This window comes from Crinia signifera, chromosome 6 (assembly GCF_055691185.1).
Source record: "Crinia signifera chromosome 6, ASM5569118v1, whole genome shotgun sequence".
NCBI classification, from domain to species: Eukaryota; Metazoa; Chordata; class Amphibia; order Anura; family Myobatrachidae; genus Crinia; species Crinia signifera.
In genome coordinates, this window is record NC_139222.1 from 255192015 (window position 1) to 255207809 (window position 15795).

Below are 15795 nucleotides of genomic sequence, written 5' to 3' on the forward strand. Positions count from 1 at the left end.
GGGCCAATGCCTGCCGGGTGTGGGTGATGTCACATAACATCAATGCCTCTTCGGCAGACTCCTATGGGAATAAATGTCAGTTTAGGATGACTTTTATTTCTGAAGGGGAGAGACATCATTGGATGGTTGGTGACCATCCCCTTATTTTGATAGGAGGTACATGCTTTTTTAGTATGCACTTCGGGCATAATCTTGGAGCTTTATTATTCTATAGCTCATGACACTACTACTACTACTACTACTTTTTATCTTAAGAAGAAATGTCCCCATCTTTCTTATTTGATAACATTGGATCACTGCTTATCTGAGGAAAAGAGGCTAAATAAGTGCATGAAAATGTTAAACTAACCACGGACCTCAGTGCAGCTAAATCTCTAAGGGGTAAATTTATTAAGATGAGAGTCTATTAAAAATAAGGTGGTTGCCCACAGCAGCCAATTAGATTCTACTTCTTATTTATTTAGCACCTTCTGATAACAGATAAAATCTGATTGGTTGCTGTGGCCAACATCCCATCTTCAATAGAACTTCCATCTTAGTAAATTTAACTAGGTACACATAGAACCGATATGCCGGCCAATAGGCACAGTGATATACATCAGAACAATGTAAGGAAAGACATAACAATCTCTTGCTCCATCCGTCATTACATTGCACTGCACCACATACTGTTAGGGTCCGGGGACTCCCTTGCCACCCCTACCTCCGTTGCCTCAAACCGGAGTTGGCGGTCGTGTGCAGAGGGCTAGGCTTCACCAATAATAGCCGCGTTCGTGAGAGCCCGTTAGTCAGGCTCCCACCTCGATGCCACCTGGTCTTACGTAGGGACAACACGGCCGCCAAGGCTAGTGGAGAGCAAGGGTAAAACTGTCTAAACCCACGGAAGGCAAGGAGGCCCCGGATACCCACGGGGTAGCCACGCAAGGAACAAGACAGATCCAAGGGGTATACCAGGCGTAACAATACGTGAAGGTGGAATATAATAATACCAGATACAAGCAACAATGCTGACAAGATGGACTATAATAATACAAGATACAAGCAACAATGCTGACAAGATGGAATATAATAATACAAGATACAAGCAACAATGCTGACAAGATGGAATATAATAATACAAGGACTTATCCGAATCACAGCAGGGATCACGGCACGGGGCACTGTAACGAAGCTGCTGGAACCAGGAACACTAAGGCTGCGGGGCACACCAAAGCTATAACCGGCGTCTGTTCCCAGCAGACGCCGGCTATTTATTCAAAAAGTGCCGCCCAGGGTCGTGCTGACGTCAGACACGCTGACGCCACACGCTAGCCGGATGTTCGGGTAGGTCGCCTAGCAACCTCCCGACGCCGGCCGCACGAAGGAGGAAGCTCGGGACGTTGCTAGGCAATGCCCGACGCTTCCCTGCACGAAGATGGCGGCACCCGCTCCGTACGGCGGCTCTGGCGCTGCCTGCTATGGCGATGCGCTTGGAGTCGCCTGAAGCCTGGAGCGGCGCCTGCCACAGCCCCTTACAGTACCCCCCCCTTGAGGAGAGGTCAACCGACCTCCAGCTCCTGGCTTCGAAGGGTTTTGTCTAAAAAATAACCTTTTCAAGGACGGGGCATGAAGATCTTTATCCACAACCCAGGATCTTTCCTCCGGACCGTAACCTTTCCAGTGGACAAGAAAGAACAAACGACCTCGGGAAATCTTAGAGTCCAGAACACTATCCACTACAAACTCCCTGCGGTCCTGATGAATGACTGGTGCCGGCCTGCGAGTACAAGGCCGGCCGGCAGGTTTAAGTAATGAGGCATGGAATGTGGGATTGACCTTCAGGGAACGTGGAATCTGGAGTCGGAAGGCCACCGGATTGATCCTCCTAACGATCTTGTACGGACCAATGAAGCGAGGACCCAACTTCCTAGATGCCTGATGGATATTGATATTCCTGGTGGATAACCACACCCAGTCTCCAACTTTAAAGGAACAAGGTCTCCTGTGACGGTCGGAGAAGCGCCTTGCGGCCGTGGTCGCAGAGAGGAGAGCCCTACGGACCATAGCCCAGGTACCCCTCCTACTGGTCACCCACCTGGGATTACCTGTTCTGGCGGGAACAGGATAAAAAGAATTTGCCCGAGGATGAAAACCATAGTTACAGAAGAAAGGAGACATCTTGGTGGCAGAATGCAAGCCATTATTATAGGCGAATTCTGCAAATGGTAGGTTCTCCACCCAATCCCGTTGGGACTTAGATACATAACACCGCAGGAACTGCTCAAGTGTCTGGTTAACACGTTCCGTCTGCCCATTAGATTGCGGGTGATAAGCAGAAGATGGACTGAGCTTAATCTGCAATGCGGAGCAGACAGACCTCCAAAACTTGGCCACAAATTGAACACCCCTATCCGAAACAATATCTGTAGGAAGGCCGTGTAAACGAAAAATGTGACACACAAACAAGGAGGCTAACCTTTCTGCGGAAGGTAACCCCTTCAAGGGGACAAAATGTGCCATTTTACTAAACCTATCTACCACTACCCAGATAGAATCAAAACCTAAAGATTGTGGCAGATCGGTTATGAAGTCCATGGAGATATGTGACCATGGCCTCCTGGGTATTGACAAGGGATTTAACTGCCCTATAGGAGGACAACGAGGAGATTTGTTTCTAGCACAGACGTCACAAGCCGACACCCATTCTTTGACATCACTCTTCATGGTGGGCCACCATATCCGAGAAGAATGGAATAAATCTCCTATAATAGTTGGCAAACCCTAAAAACCTCTGAGTGGATTTGAGGCTTGATGGTTGAACCCAGTCCTTGATGGCCTGAAGCTTTGCTGGATCCATTTGAAACCCTTGAGGAGAAATGATATATCCCAGAAAAGAAATGCTCTCCACCTCGAATTCACATTTCTCAAGCTTGGCATATAAGTTGTTCTCCCTAAGCTTTTGGAGAACTGCGCACACATGCGAGCGGTGTTGTTCTAGAGATGACGAGAAAATCAGGATATCATCCAGGTACACTACGACAAAGACTCCCAAGAACTCCCTAAGCACGTCATTAATAAAATCCTGGAACACGGCAGGTGCATTAGCGAGACCAAACGGCATCACCAGATACTCATAATGCCCAGTATGCGTATTAAAGGCCGTCTTCCATTCATCACCCGCTTTTATGCGAATTAAATTGTACGCCCCCCTCAAATCGATTTTAGAAAAAATAGATGCCTTACGTAGCTGATCGAAGAGGACCGAGATCAGAGGAAGAGGATATGAGTTTTTAACAGTGATGGCATTGAGTTGTCTGAAATCGATGCAAGGGCGGAGGGAGCCGTCCTTTTTCCCTACGAAAAAGAACCCTGCCCCGACGGGTGACTTAGAAGGCCTAATGAACCCTTTTTTTAGATTTTCCACAATGTACTCCTCCATCGCCTTCTCCTCGGGAAGAGACAAGGAGTACAATCGCCCCTTGGGTAATTTCGCATCAGGAATGAGATTTATGGCGCAATCATAGGGTCGATGGGGAGGCAAGACATCCGCCTCCTTCTTGGAAAAGACATCATAAAAGGAAACGTATGGTTCAGGTAACCCTGGAATAGAAGGAGTCACCATACGGACTGGAAGAACCAGACAATTCGAGATACAGTGCTCCCCCCAACTTAACAGTTCCCCTGACAACCAATCAAAACGTGGGTTGTGCAATTTAAGCCAGGGTAACCCCAACACTATGGGTGTAACAGGACTACGAAAAACAAAAAAAGACAATAGTTCGGAATGGGTAACCCCCACTTGAACCGGTAAAGGGACGGTGCGATGGGTAATGACTCCCCAGGGCAGACGGTTGCCATCAAGGCCGTAAACGGAAATCTCCGGGGACACAGGAATGAGAGAAATTCCCTGCTCCTGAGCTATTTGTGAGTCAATGAAATTACCTGCCGCCCCGCTATCGATGAACGCCTGTCCCTCCCACCTATGTACCCCTGATGAAATACATATGGGAATTAAAAGTGCATTATTGGGAGAAATAAGAGATAGGCCTGACAAGATGTCTCCCTGCATCCTCAGGCCTTGGCATTTCCCGGGCGCTCGGGACAGGAATTTACCAAGTGTCCCCGGACTCCGCAGTACAGACAGAGCCCCTGGGATCGGCGTCTCGCCCTCTCCTGTGGAGACAGGCGAGTCACACCCAACTGCATAGGCTCCCCAAGATCGACTGAAGAATCTTCGGGGACACTGGGCAACGGCGCAAAACCTGCACCTCGTTCGGAACGTCTCTCACGGAGCCGGCGATCCACCCTGATGACCAGCTGCATGAGATCGTCCAAAGAAGTTGGAGAGGGATATTGGACCAAGGAATCTTTAATCTGATCGGACAGCCCAATTCTAAATTGGGAGCGTAGGGCTGGATCATTCCACCCCGAATCATTGGCGTATCGCCTGAATTCAGAGCAATATTCCTCTGCCGCTCTGCGACCCTGTCTAAGGGACCTGAGATGAGCCTCAGCTGCAGCTGCCTTGTCTGGGTCATCATATAGAATCCCCATAGCCTGGAAGAAGGCGTCCACAGAACGAAAGGCCGGGCTGTCTGCCTTCAGACCAAAAGCCCACGTCTGTGGATCCCCCTGGAGTAGTGATATCACCAATCCTACTCTCTGTAACTCGGACCCAGAGGAGAGAGGACGTAGCCGAAAATAGAGTTTACAGCTCTCTCTAAAATTAAAAAACTGATGCCGGTCACCAGAGAACCGGTCGGGGAGATTCATCTTAGGTTCTTTAACCGACATAGCCATAGCTGGAGCTGCTCTACGAACCTCTTCCTGAGACTCCACCCTAAGGGTGAGATCTTGCAATTGCTGTGTGAGATGGTGGATCTGGTCGGAAAAAACCTGGGCCGAAACCCCCGCATTAGGGTCCATGTTGATAGGAAGACACACAACCACAATACGGAGCTATGGTTGTGTTATTTCTCTTTTTGGCCGGTTATAATGTTAGGGTCCGGGGACTCCCTTGCCACCCCTACCTCCGTTGCCTCAAACCGGAGTTGGCGGTCGTGTGCAGAGGGCTAGGCTTCACCAATAATAGCCGCGTTCGTGAGAGCCCGTTAGTCAGGCTCCCACCTCGATGCCACCTGGTCTTACGTAGGGACAACACGGCCGCCAAGGCTAGTGGAGAGCAAGGGTAAAACTGTCTAAACCCACGGAAGGCAAGGAGGCCCCGGATACCCACGGGGTAGCCACGCAAGGAACAAGACAGATCCAAGGGGTATACCAGGCGTAACAATACGTGAAGGTGGAATATAATAATACCAGATACAAGCAACAATGCTGACAAGATGGACTATAATAATACAAGATACAAGCAACAATGCTGACAAGATGGAATATAATAATACAAGATACAAGCAACAATGCTGACAAGATGGAATATAATAATACAAGGACTTATCCGAATCACAGCAGGGATCACGGCACGGGGCACTGTAACGAAGCTGCTGGAACCAGGAACACTAAGGCTGCGGGGCACACCAAATCTATAACCGGCGTCTGTTCCCAGCAGACGCCGGCTATTTATTCAAAAAGTGCCGCCCAGGGTCGTGCTGACGTCAGACACGCTGACGCCGCACGCTAGCCGGATGTTCGGGTAGGTCGCCTAGCAACCTCCCGACGCCGGCCGCACGAAGGAGGAAGCTCGGGACGTTGCTAGGCAACGCCCGACGCTTCCCTGCACGAAGATGGCGGCGCCCGCTCCGTACGGCGGCTCTGGCGCTGCCTGCTATGGCGATGCGCTTGGAGTCGCCTGAAGCCTGGAGCGGCGCCTGCCACAGCCCCTTACACATACATCATCGTAGTGAAGCACGACCAACCGGAAGATATTGCTAACCACAGTGAGAGTGCCCAGATTGTCATTATACAGTGAACTATCCGACTGTCCCTCAGATAAAGTCTGGCTGGATCCCATACAACATCACCAAATTCATTCCTAACAATCACTACTAAATGTAAAGCATCTATATAAAGATTTACTTCATGCGATACAGACATACAATTCTAAATTTCACACTACATCAATCGTTGATAACGCGTTTTCTGAAATAACCGTATTGCCTATATCTAAAATACTGTTGAGAGGCAACTATACCATCTTATAGGGTCTTTACAACTGCATCTCAACAATACTCCTTCATTGCATAATACTTGCAACTGGCTCAAACAGGAATGTTCCATCTTCCTAACTTTAACTCATCGGGGGCAATTCATTTGTTTGTTATATTGTCTTAGGAAATGGGAGTCTATCAAAGCTATTCAATTGCTGCTCCAGTAAGACGCCCATTTGTCACAGCAGTCACATCTCAGCTCACATCCCCTGAAGGTGCTAAGATGAAAAGTGCGAAAAGTAGGCTGTTGGGAGCACAAACAGCCCTTACTTTTAGTCATGTTTAGCTACTTTATGCAGCTAAACACAGACTAATTGGGCTTGATAAGTGCAATAATTAGGGGCACTCAAAACAATTGAATTGCAATGATAGGCGCTCTTTAATTATTGTGCTTTAAACAACAATTGAATTTCCCCAAAAGTGTCTTTGAATTTGTTACTGCTGACTGTAAGGCAAGTGTCATCAATTCAAAGATGAGTTTTTTTTTCCTTTCTTGGCTCTCCACTCCTATTTAATAATAGCACTTCTCTGCATTTTTTTATATGTGTGCAGACCATTGTATTATTATTATTTTCATTTTGCTACAACCATCCTTATTGTTTTTATTTTGTTTTTCGTTTTTGGCTAAACCACCCTCAAGTGATTTGGTTCTGAATTTGGATTTCAAAATATGTATAAATTACATGAAATCCAAAACCAGAATTGGATAACATCCGGACTCGGACTTGTTTTGAATCCTTACAGGGGATTCGAACCAGGAGTCGATTTGGTTCTGAATCTACAAAATTCAGTTGTGTTCTGATTTATGAAGAACCAAACAGCACAACTCTAGTATTTATCAATCTACACAGCTCACTTTACGTACCTTCAATCATGGCTTTCACTCCGTTGTCCTTGAGTTCCGGTGTTAGTTCTTTGGTCGTCTCCAGATACTGCATTGTGTAAACATATCTGGTAAACTTTGCAATATTTTGCTCCCCACATCCCTGAGCCATATTTACAATGCTGTCCAAGTTAATGACAATATTAGCCATGAGATCACCTGCAAAGAATGTTATAATAGTTATAATGCAATAGTTTCAAATACAAATGTACTTGCAGATCAGAATAATATTCTCCAAACCATTGAGGCTTTTCCTCACCCAAAACAATCATGTGGGCACGGGCAGAGCCTGGAACTAATCTCTCTGGAACTTGGAGGGAAAATTTTATCTTCTCACTGGTATCTGCCAATCAAGAAAACAAATAACATTAAATTAATTTGGGAGAGTCGTTAACTGAAAATACCTGAAATTTTCCACAAAAGGTTGAGCGGAGAGGATATTAATTTAAAATAATAAAATCTATAATATTCTAATATTCATTGACAGTTCCCTTGTGCATTTATAAGCAATAAAACATCTGATTTTTTAAGCCATAAAAGTTTAAACTGTAATAAATAAATAATTCCTTATATACTGTAGTAAATCATATAACTGGATTTCATAGCAATAAGTAACACTGCTCTGGACATTTCTCCATGATACTGTAGTGAGATACTGCAGTTTGGAATGGCAGTTGGTGGCAGTGGGTGTGACTCCCCTATTTGAATTTCGAACTGTGCTGCAGCTCCTCCTCTGGAGCCGCCACTAAACATACAGTAGAATATAATGTAATATGCTTTAATTATTATCCATCTGAATTCAATGACCTGTATCCTTCACTCACCTGATGGATAGAGAAGGAAGGTCTCTGTCTTATCCTCTTCATGGCCTCTAGCCTAAAATAAGCAGAAAAGATACAATGTCAATAATGGCGTATTAGAGGGATGCTATATGTTTAATCATTTCGTCCATGAAGCAAAGTTTTCCTACATTTAACATCTCAGTTGTGTTAAAAACTCAAGCTGTATATCTATTTAGCTGTGTCCACATCTGCTGACATGTATATATGACGTTACACAGTAGTATGTCAATCAGTCTGTAAAAGCACACTGGATACAATTCTTACAGGCTGCATACACAGTAGCTGGACCATTTCTCTGCTATGTTACTCCCCAATAGCTGAGCATCTCCCTCACACACAGCAACAGATTGAGGGATCTCACATTGATGAAGGAAGAGCATGGATGCATCCATACCATTCCACACTTCTAATGTGAGCTTCCATGCATACCTGGGCTTCCTGCCTGACATGTGGAAGCACCTGGACATTAATATATACAGTGTGAAATGAATTGCATATTAGTTTTATTTTGGTGGCAAGAGTGACAGAGGGCTTGCCAAGCTGGGACACAATTATAGTGTTTGAAACATGGCAAGTAATTTCCATCTCTTACGGGTGATAATGATGGACATTATTTGGGAGCTTGTGGTATCCTATACCATGGTACTATATTTTATCTCTTACCTTGACCACAACGGTTTTCTCAATAGAGTCTTCTCTATGATCTTTTGCTATCAAAAGTGGATCTTCAGAGCATTCTCCTTCCAACTGCAGAGAACCGCTGCTCACATGGATCTTTACGTTCTCTGAACAGTGACGATATGACAAAGATGATGAGAAAATAGACCGGCTATCACATTTTAAATGGCCCTTTCTGCTGCCTTATTATTGTTATTATTATTATTATTATTATTATTATTATTATTATTTCTACAAACTGTATATATTTTTTTAAATATTATAAAAGTTGGACTCATGCTTTGTTTCACACTGATGTCCTAGAACTTAGCGATCACCCACTGAGGGAGGAGGTATCCACCACAGAATGCATTCTCTTTTCCAGTATATCAATATCTTGTTTGTAAGATATTGATAATCATGTCCAGTTGAACATAAGTGAGACCAATAATTATTTCATTATTTCCCACAGGGAAATCTAGTTGGCTGGAACCTGGAACCTCTTTTCCAGCCGGCATCACCAACATAACAGTTCAGAGGCTCAATAAACTAAAAACAACCCATCTCTGTATTTTGTGGCTCAATTACAAAGTTTGGCGCTACATACAATAAACAAGATTAGAGCATACTAGACCTAGCGGATAATGTATATTTATAAAGTTGTCGATATCAACCAATCAGCTCCAAGGTAGTAAATTCTATAAAATGAAAAGAAAACCTGGTTGGTTGCTATGGGCAACTTCACCACTGGTCATTTTCAATCTTTTCATTGCTTAATACAGTACATCAACCCAGCAGTCAGTGTAAAGATTTACATCCTTGTAAACTGAACTTGTTTGGAGGTATGTACATATAGCAAGAAGGATGATGGTGGCAGGGTTCTGTTACTATTCTCTGAAATATTAATGTCCTTAAACCCCTGAATTTCATATTTAGCACCTATCTATATATTACTTATGTGCAGGGCTGTGGCTTCCCAGGTAAAGTATGTTGAGTCTCCTTCACAGATACATTTGGCCTGTTCCTTCTTTTGGATGGTTAAGAAATCCTCGGAATCAGACAGTGATGCCACCACCTGTAATAATGCCACAGTAATAGAAACAAAAGACAAGAATGAATAGTCTATCCTTAGAAACGGTTAGAAGACAATAATGTGATCTTTGATACTGTACAGGAGGGTCAACATTTTTTTATTTAAAGTTTATATAAGCTTAATGAAAGATATTTTACATTTTGTTGTAGAAGTTATACCCCTCTACCCCAGTCTATCATCATATACAGTATATTACTTCCAGAAGGTGATTTTTGGTGATGATCCCTTTTTCTCCATTCAAATCGCTTAATGAGGTACCATTTAAAAGATTAAGTTCTCCGCTTCTGATGAATTGTTAATTTACAACTGCACATTGTATTGTTTGTTAAAAGTCAAAGTTAAAAATTGACTTTTGCCCATAGAGTTCTTTCTCTAGATGCCTTCTCCACTCAAAAACTGAGAAAGGAGAAAGCAACACCTATCATTGTGGTTATCTCTAATACTGCGTAGGATACCCCATTCTAAAAAGGGGAAACTCTGTCAGTGACCTATGCAGTATTAGTCAAGGTAGTTGAATGGGGAAGCGGTCATCTATTAGAATGAACTTAGGTCTACAGTCATTAGGTCGACCCCACTAGGTCGACTGGCAGGAAGGTCGACCTGACTTAAGGTCGACATGGGCCAAGGGGCAACATGACTTAAGGTTGAATTTGCATAAAGGTCGACATGAGGAAGGTCGACAGGTCATAAGGTCGACATGGGTTTTTCACTTTTTTTTGAGCCCACATGTGCCGACAGGCGGTATTTCATGCCCTACCATCCACTAGGGCGTGGAGGAGGTAATTAAAGCTGTGGCGAGCGAAGCAAACCACCGTGCCCGAAGCATTGCGAGCGAAGCGAGCGATGCGAGGGTCCGATTCTCATTGCCAACTGTGTCCATGTCAACTGTGTCGACATTCGGGTAAAAAAAAAGGTGAAAAAACCATGTCGACCTTATGACCAGTCGACCTTCCTCATTTCGACCTTTATGCAAATTCGACCTTAAGTCATGTCGACCTTGGCCCATGTCGACCTTAAGTCAGGTCGACCTTCCTGCCAGTCGACCTAGTGGGGTCGACCTAATGACTGTAGACCTAAGTGTGGTCTGACAGATGTACCGATTCCGTTGAATGTACCTCAATAAATCTATTTGATTTTATGAATTTGTCTCTTAAAGAACATTCTTTGATAGTCTGATTTTGTTCTAATGAAACTTACTTTTGCCATACCCCTGATGAAGTTGTTAGACGAAATGCATTGGGTATCTTTGTGAATAAATGGATTCAATGCAAAATGGATTCTGCATCTTGTCTGAATAGATGCTGACATCAAACTCATTGAATAAATATTAAATATTGAATGTGACATTTTAAGATAACATATTAAGTGTCATTTTTATTATTGCTGGTTGGCAGTATGGATGGTGTAATGTTAGCATTACTGCCTCACAGCACTGAGGTCATGAGTTTGATTCCCATTATGGCTCTAACTGTGCCGAGCTTGTATATTCTCCCCGTACTTGCGTGGGTTTCCTCCGGGTACTCCGGTTTCCTCCCACAATCCAAAAAATACTGGTAGGTTAATTGGCTCCCAACAAGAATTAACCCTAGAATGTCTGTGTGTGCATGTTCATGTCGTAGGGAACATAGATTGTAAGCTCCACTAGAGTCAAGTACGGCGGCACCCGGAGGCTGACAAATGAGAAAACAACTGCAGAGTAGCGTGATCGAACGTTTTAGATGTTTAATACATCGTCATCAGGATGACGATGTATTAAACATCGAAAACGTTCGATCACGCTACTCTGCAGTTGTTGTCTCATTTGTCAGCCTCCGGGTGCCGCAGTACTTGACTCTGTACTAAGTGGGGGCTTATAGAAATCTTTATATATATATATATATATATATATATATATATATATATATTATGCAAGTTAGCCGGCACTCAGCTCCAATGCTCAATTACTGGCCCCGTGCCTTCAGTAACCGGCGCAGCCTCAGCTGACCGGACAATACATTCACCAAACGAACTGCAGCACTTGGGACTTGCTACAGGAAAATAACCACACGTAGCCTCTCAGGGACGTTTCATTATATCCCTCCAAGTATTAAAGGGATATTTGATACATCAGGTGTAGGTAGTGTATCTTTAAAATATTCACTCAGCCGGATCTTCCTATTGAGTTGAAATAACTCGATTTTATCTTGTGCGCATTATAGAGCTTCGGCCATATACAGATAACTTAGACATTAGCTTACTATTAAGTCAGTTAGATTAACTAGAGCTGCAGCATTAATTGAACATTATTTACAGTCTTTAATTACTCTTTTGTATATATATGCTCTTTTATTTTCGTCTTGTTTTTTTTCCATTATGTATTATCAGATTTCTACTGCCGCCATTATGTTATATTATTGTTTTATTCACTAAGTTTGTATGTATTTTTTGCAGTGGCACCATTGGTTGTCATAGTGGCAGCAGTCGTATCAGCATTCACATCACACAAACCACTCACTTTGTATTTTTTTCTCTTCAACAAAACTTTAAAGATAAACACACACAATGACACGTTGCCGCGGCAACAGTCCCCATGACGATGACATCACTATCCCAGCGCCCCTGGCGTCGGCACGTGACTGCTGTCTCTGTACATGCAATGGTTCTGCACTACTTATAGAGGTAAGCACACCTGGTTATTTTATGTAAGCTGATTTTTGATAAAAGCCGTCCTGCGGCTGAAACGTCCCTGAGAGGCTACGTGTGGTTATTTTCCTGTAGCAAGTCCCAAGTGCCGCAATTCGTTTGGTGAATATATATATATATATATATATATATATATATATAGACTTGTAGAATGAAGCGGCACTCCAACCAATGTGAACAGTGAAAAAAAAGTCTCCTTTATTAGCAACGTTTCAATACGGGTGTATTATCTTCAGGCTCAAAAATACAAGTGATACAAACAGCATTTATAGCGTGCAGTTGTAGTGTGCGTCAGCAGGGTGGTCATGTGTACCGCCCACTAGCGCACCAACGTGTTACTGAGACCCACCCCCCGGAGACAGACCAATACAGGAACGCTCCTGGGGCAAGCCCCCTTATCCAACCATATACATAGAAAACAAATGACAAAATATAACGTACTGATACAAGGTTGTACAAAGCATACTTATACAAATACAGTGTATCATTTATAAAAAAAAACATCTAGAAAAAATAAGATATAAAAAAAAAAAAACATAGCGAATAACATACAGTACAGTCATAAACCGATAAGAATCCCGTGCATTGGTACTGCAATATGGCCGACCATGTATTTATGATAGTATTCAACATTTAGATCGATCTCCTAATTGATTAAACAAACATTATGAGTGATCATAAGAGAACATTGATGCCTGAATACTCATTCAGGCCACGCGGGGAGGTCGCACCCAATTTGGCTATCCATCGGGCTTCACATTTCACCAATAGTTACCCTCTGTTGCCACGCCTGGGGGACAGAGGGATATGGTCAATCATCCTATATTTCAAGGATGACAAGTTGTGATTGAATTCCAAAAAGTGTCGTGCGACAGGTTGGTCGCTCTTTTTCTTGAGAAGTTCATTTCTTATGGAGGACCTGTGACAAATAATTTGGTAAACAGTATGTGATGTATTGCATGTCAGCAAATGTCTAATGGGAATGGATTTACCCGTGTGGGTGTGATTAAACGTGGCCCCCGGAATCAGGAAGGCACAAGTGGTGCACATACATCTTACACACGCCACCCGGGTACGTTGTTTGTTGCAAAGACAAAAGATTTGGACTAATATATCATGCGCTTAAATAGCAGCCCCAAAACCACAACCAAAAAATTGGAGAACCACTCCAGAGGTTAGTTACATACAATACCGTGTGGAATTTGGTAGGCAATCAAGGCACTTTGCAAACATTCAAGGTGAAACCCAAAAAAAACAAAAGAAAAATACCACAATAGTGTAATATGGTTTTAACAGTACATAACAGTTCAACTAAAACTGGAGTCGACTCGTACCGAATTAAATGGTCTACATATGCGGTAGACAATAATGCGTAGGGAGGGACATATGCTTGTCACAATGGAACCAAGAACTCCTCTCACTTTCTTTAGATGCTGATGAATCTCAAACGGATAAGAGAAACTTCATAGTGCAGTATAACATACTTTTATTCACACACAATTAAAACATCACACAATGTACGGGATCTCAGGACTCTCACCATTCAATTATGTCCACAAGTGATTGTAGACACAAAAGCATAAGATGTAAAACCACCAAATTGACAAACTGGACATTAATGGGAAGTCCTTTATAATAAAGGATTTTTTAACTTGCCATTCGTCAAATGTTGTCTACACAATTCAATGTCAATGTAATACATTTTATATTGGTCGCACCAGCAGACCTTTTAAAGTTCGATTGGGTGAGCATTTGCGCAACATAAAAAAGGGCGTAGAAACCCATGCTCTCTCCAATCACTTTAGGCTCCACCACCAATGCAATGTGTCAGGAATTATGAATTTTTACATTTTACAAAAAATTAATGCTAGCATAAGAGGTGGGGATTTACATAAAAAATTGGCCAGATGCGAGATGACACATATTTTTAATTATGATACTCTTTTACCATACGGATTAAATAAGGATTTTGAAACTACTGTAAGTGGTTTTTATAGCTATTTTAAAATGTACCTTATTTTTATATATTGGTCTTATGTTTTTTAATCTTGGTTTTATACTTCTTGTATTTTTGTAAATATTACTAACTTCCATTCATTTATTTTGAGGTAAACTGGAAGCACCATATGCACTTTACTCAAAAAAATGGAACAAAAAAACCAAAGCTGCTGTTTCCCTAACAGCGGGGACACTATTTCAGCATGGTGCTTCTAATGAGGAGGGAATTACACCTGGAATAGAAAACCTGGGATGGATTATTGCAGATCGCCTGTTGATTGTAATGTGTACCTAGAAGCTAGAAAATCTATGTCTGGAATTAGGAAATACTTTGTAAATTTGGGATGGTAGTATAAATACCCCTACTGGTGACCACTTTCTGTATGCCTTGAGAAAGATACCGCAAGGTATCGAAACCGGTTGGCAGTGGTCATTTGAAAACACTCTGGAAGGGGACCGGAGGGACTTCACCTTGCAGCCAGTATCTAGGGACGCCTGTGGTGGTTTTACATCTTATGCTTTTGTGTCTACAATCACTTGTGGACATAATCGAATGGTGAGAGTCCTGAGATCCCTTACATTGTGTGATGTTTTAATTGTGTGTGAATAAAAGTATGTTATACTGAACCATGAAGTTTCTCTTATCTGTTTGAGATTCATCAGCATCTAAAGAAAGTGAGAGGAGTTCTTGGTTCCATTGTGACAAGCATATGTCCCTCCCTACGTTGTTTGTTGGTATGGCTGCTTGACGCGTCTGACTTAACCAAAATGTCTCTAAGATTATTAGAGCGTTTGAAGCTGGGTAAGATGGAGGTACGTGCCAGTCCAAGTTGGGTATCGGCCTGTATCAACGGCCAATGATGTTTTACAATCTGGGTGGTGTCAGGGCTATGGTGGTTGTACGTGGTTACCCACGGCAACCTGTTCTCCATGTTCTTTTCTGTGGGTACAGGATTTAACAGGTTATTTCTATACAACAACATAACTCTCTCTTTTGTTGCCCTCAATTCCGAGAGTGGATACCTCCGATGGACAAAACGCTCAATCATCTGGTCCATCTGGGCATTTGCCACTGTCGGGTCAGACACTATTCTTTTAATCCTCAATAGTTAGGAGTATGACAGACTTCTAACAGTTGGTCTAGGGTGGCAACTATTATAGGCCAACAGATTATTTATATCCGTTGGCTTAGAAATAGAGCCTGGTATGTATAATGTCCTCTTGTATCTGTAATAGGACATACAAAAACTGTATTTCACTCTTACTATGTGTGTAGGTGAATTTGATGGTACTGTCAGTAAGATTATGGTTGTCAAAAATGTTACTCAAGTCTGCAGGGGGACCCTCCCAAAAAATCAACAAATCGTCGATATAACGGTTATTCTGTATGATCCTACCTGCAGTCTCTGGGTTATTGAATAATAGAGCTTGTTCAAATTCGAACATAAAGATATTGGCATATGAGGGGGCCACTGCCGCCCCCATAGCTACGCCCAT

At 42.9% G+C, this 15795-nt stretch overlaps 1 protein-coding gene across 1 annotated transcript in view; it reads right to left on the bottom strand.

Moving 5' to 3' along the window:
• LOC146009230 (alpha-2-macroglobulin-like) overlaps window positions 1–15795 on the bottom strand; it is a 240847-nt gene that overhangs the window by 43246 nt on the left and 181806 nt on the right. The window contains exons 20-24 of the mRNA XM_083149392.1: window positions 9480–9600; window positions 8532–8653; window positions 7851–7902; window positions 7286–7369; window positions 7009–7185 (exon numbers count right to left, since the gene is read on the bottom strand). Of these exons, the coding sequence (XP_083005518.1) occupies window positions 7009–7185; window positions 7286–7369; window positions 7851–7902; window positions 8532–8653; window positions 9480–9600 (556 nt within the window). The remainder of the gene's footprint in view (window positions 1–7008; window positions 7186–7285; window positions 7370–7850; window positions 7903–8531; window positions 8654–9479; window positions 9601–15795) is intronic.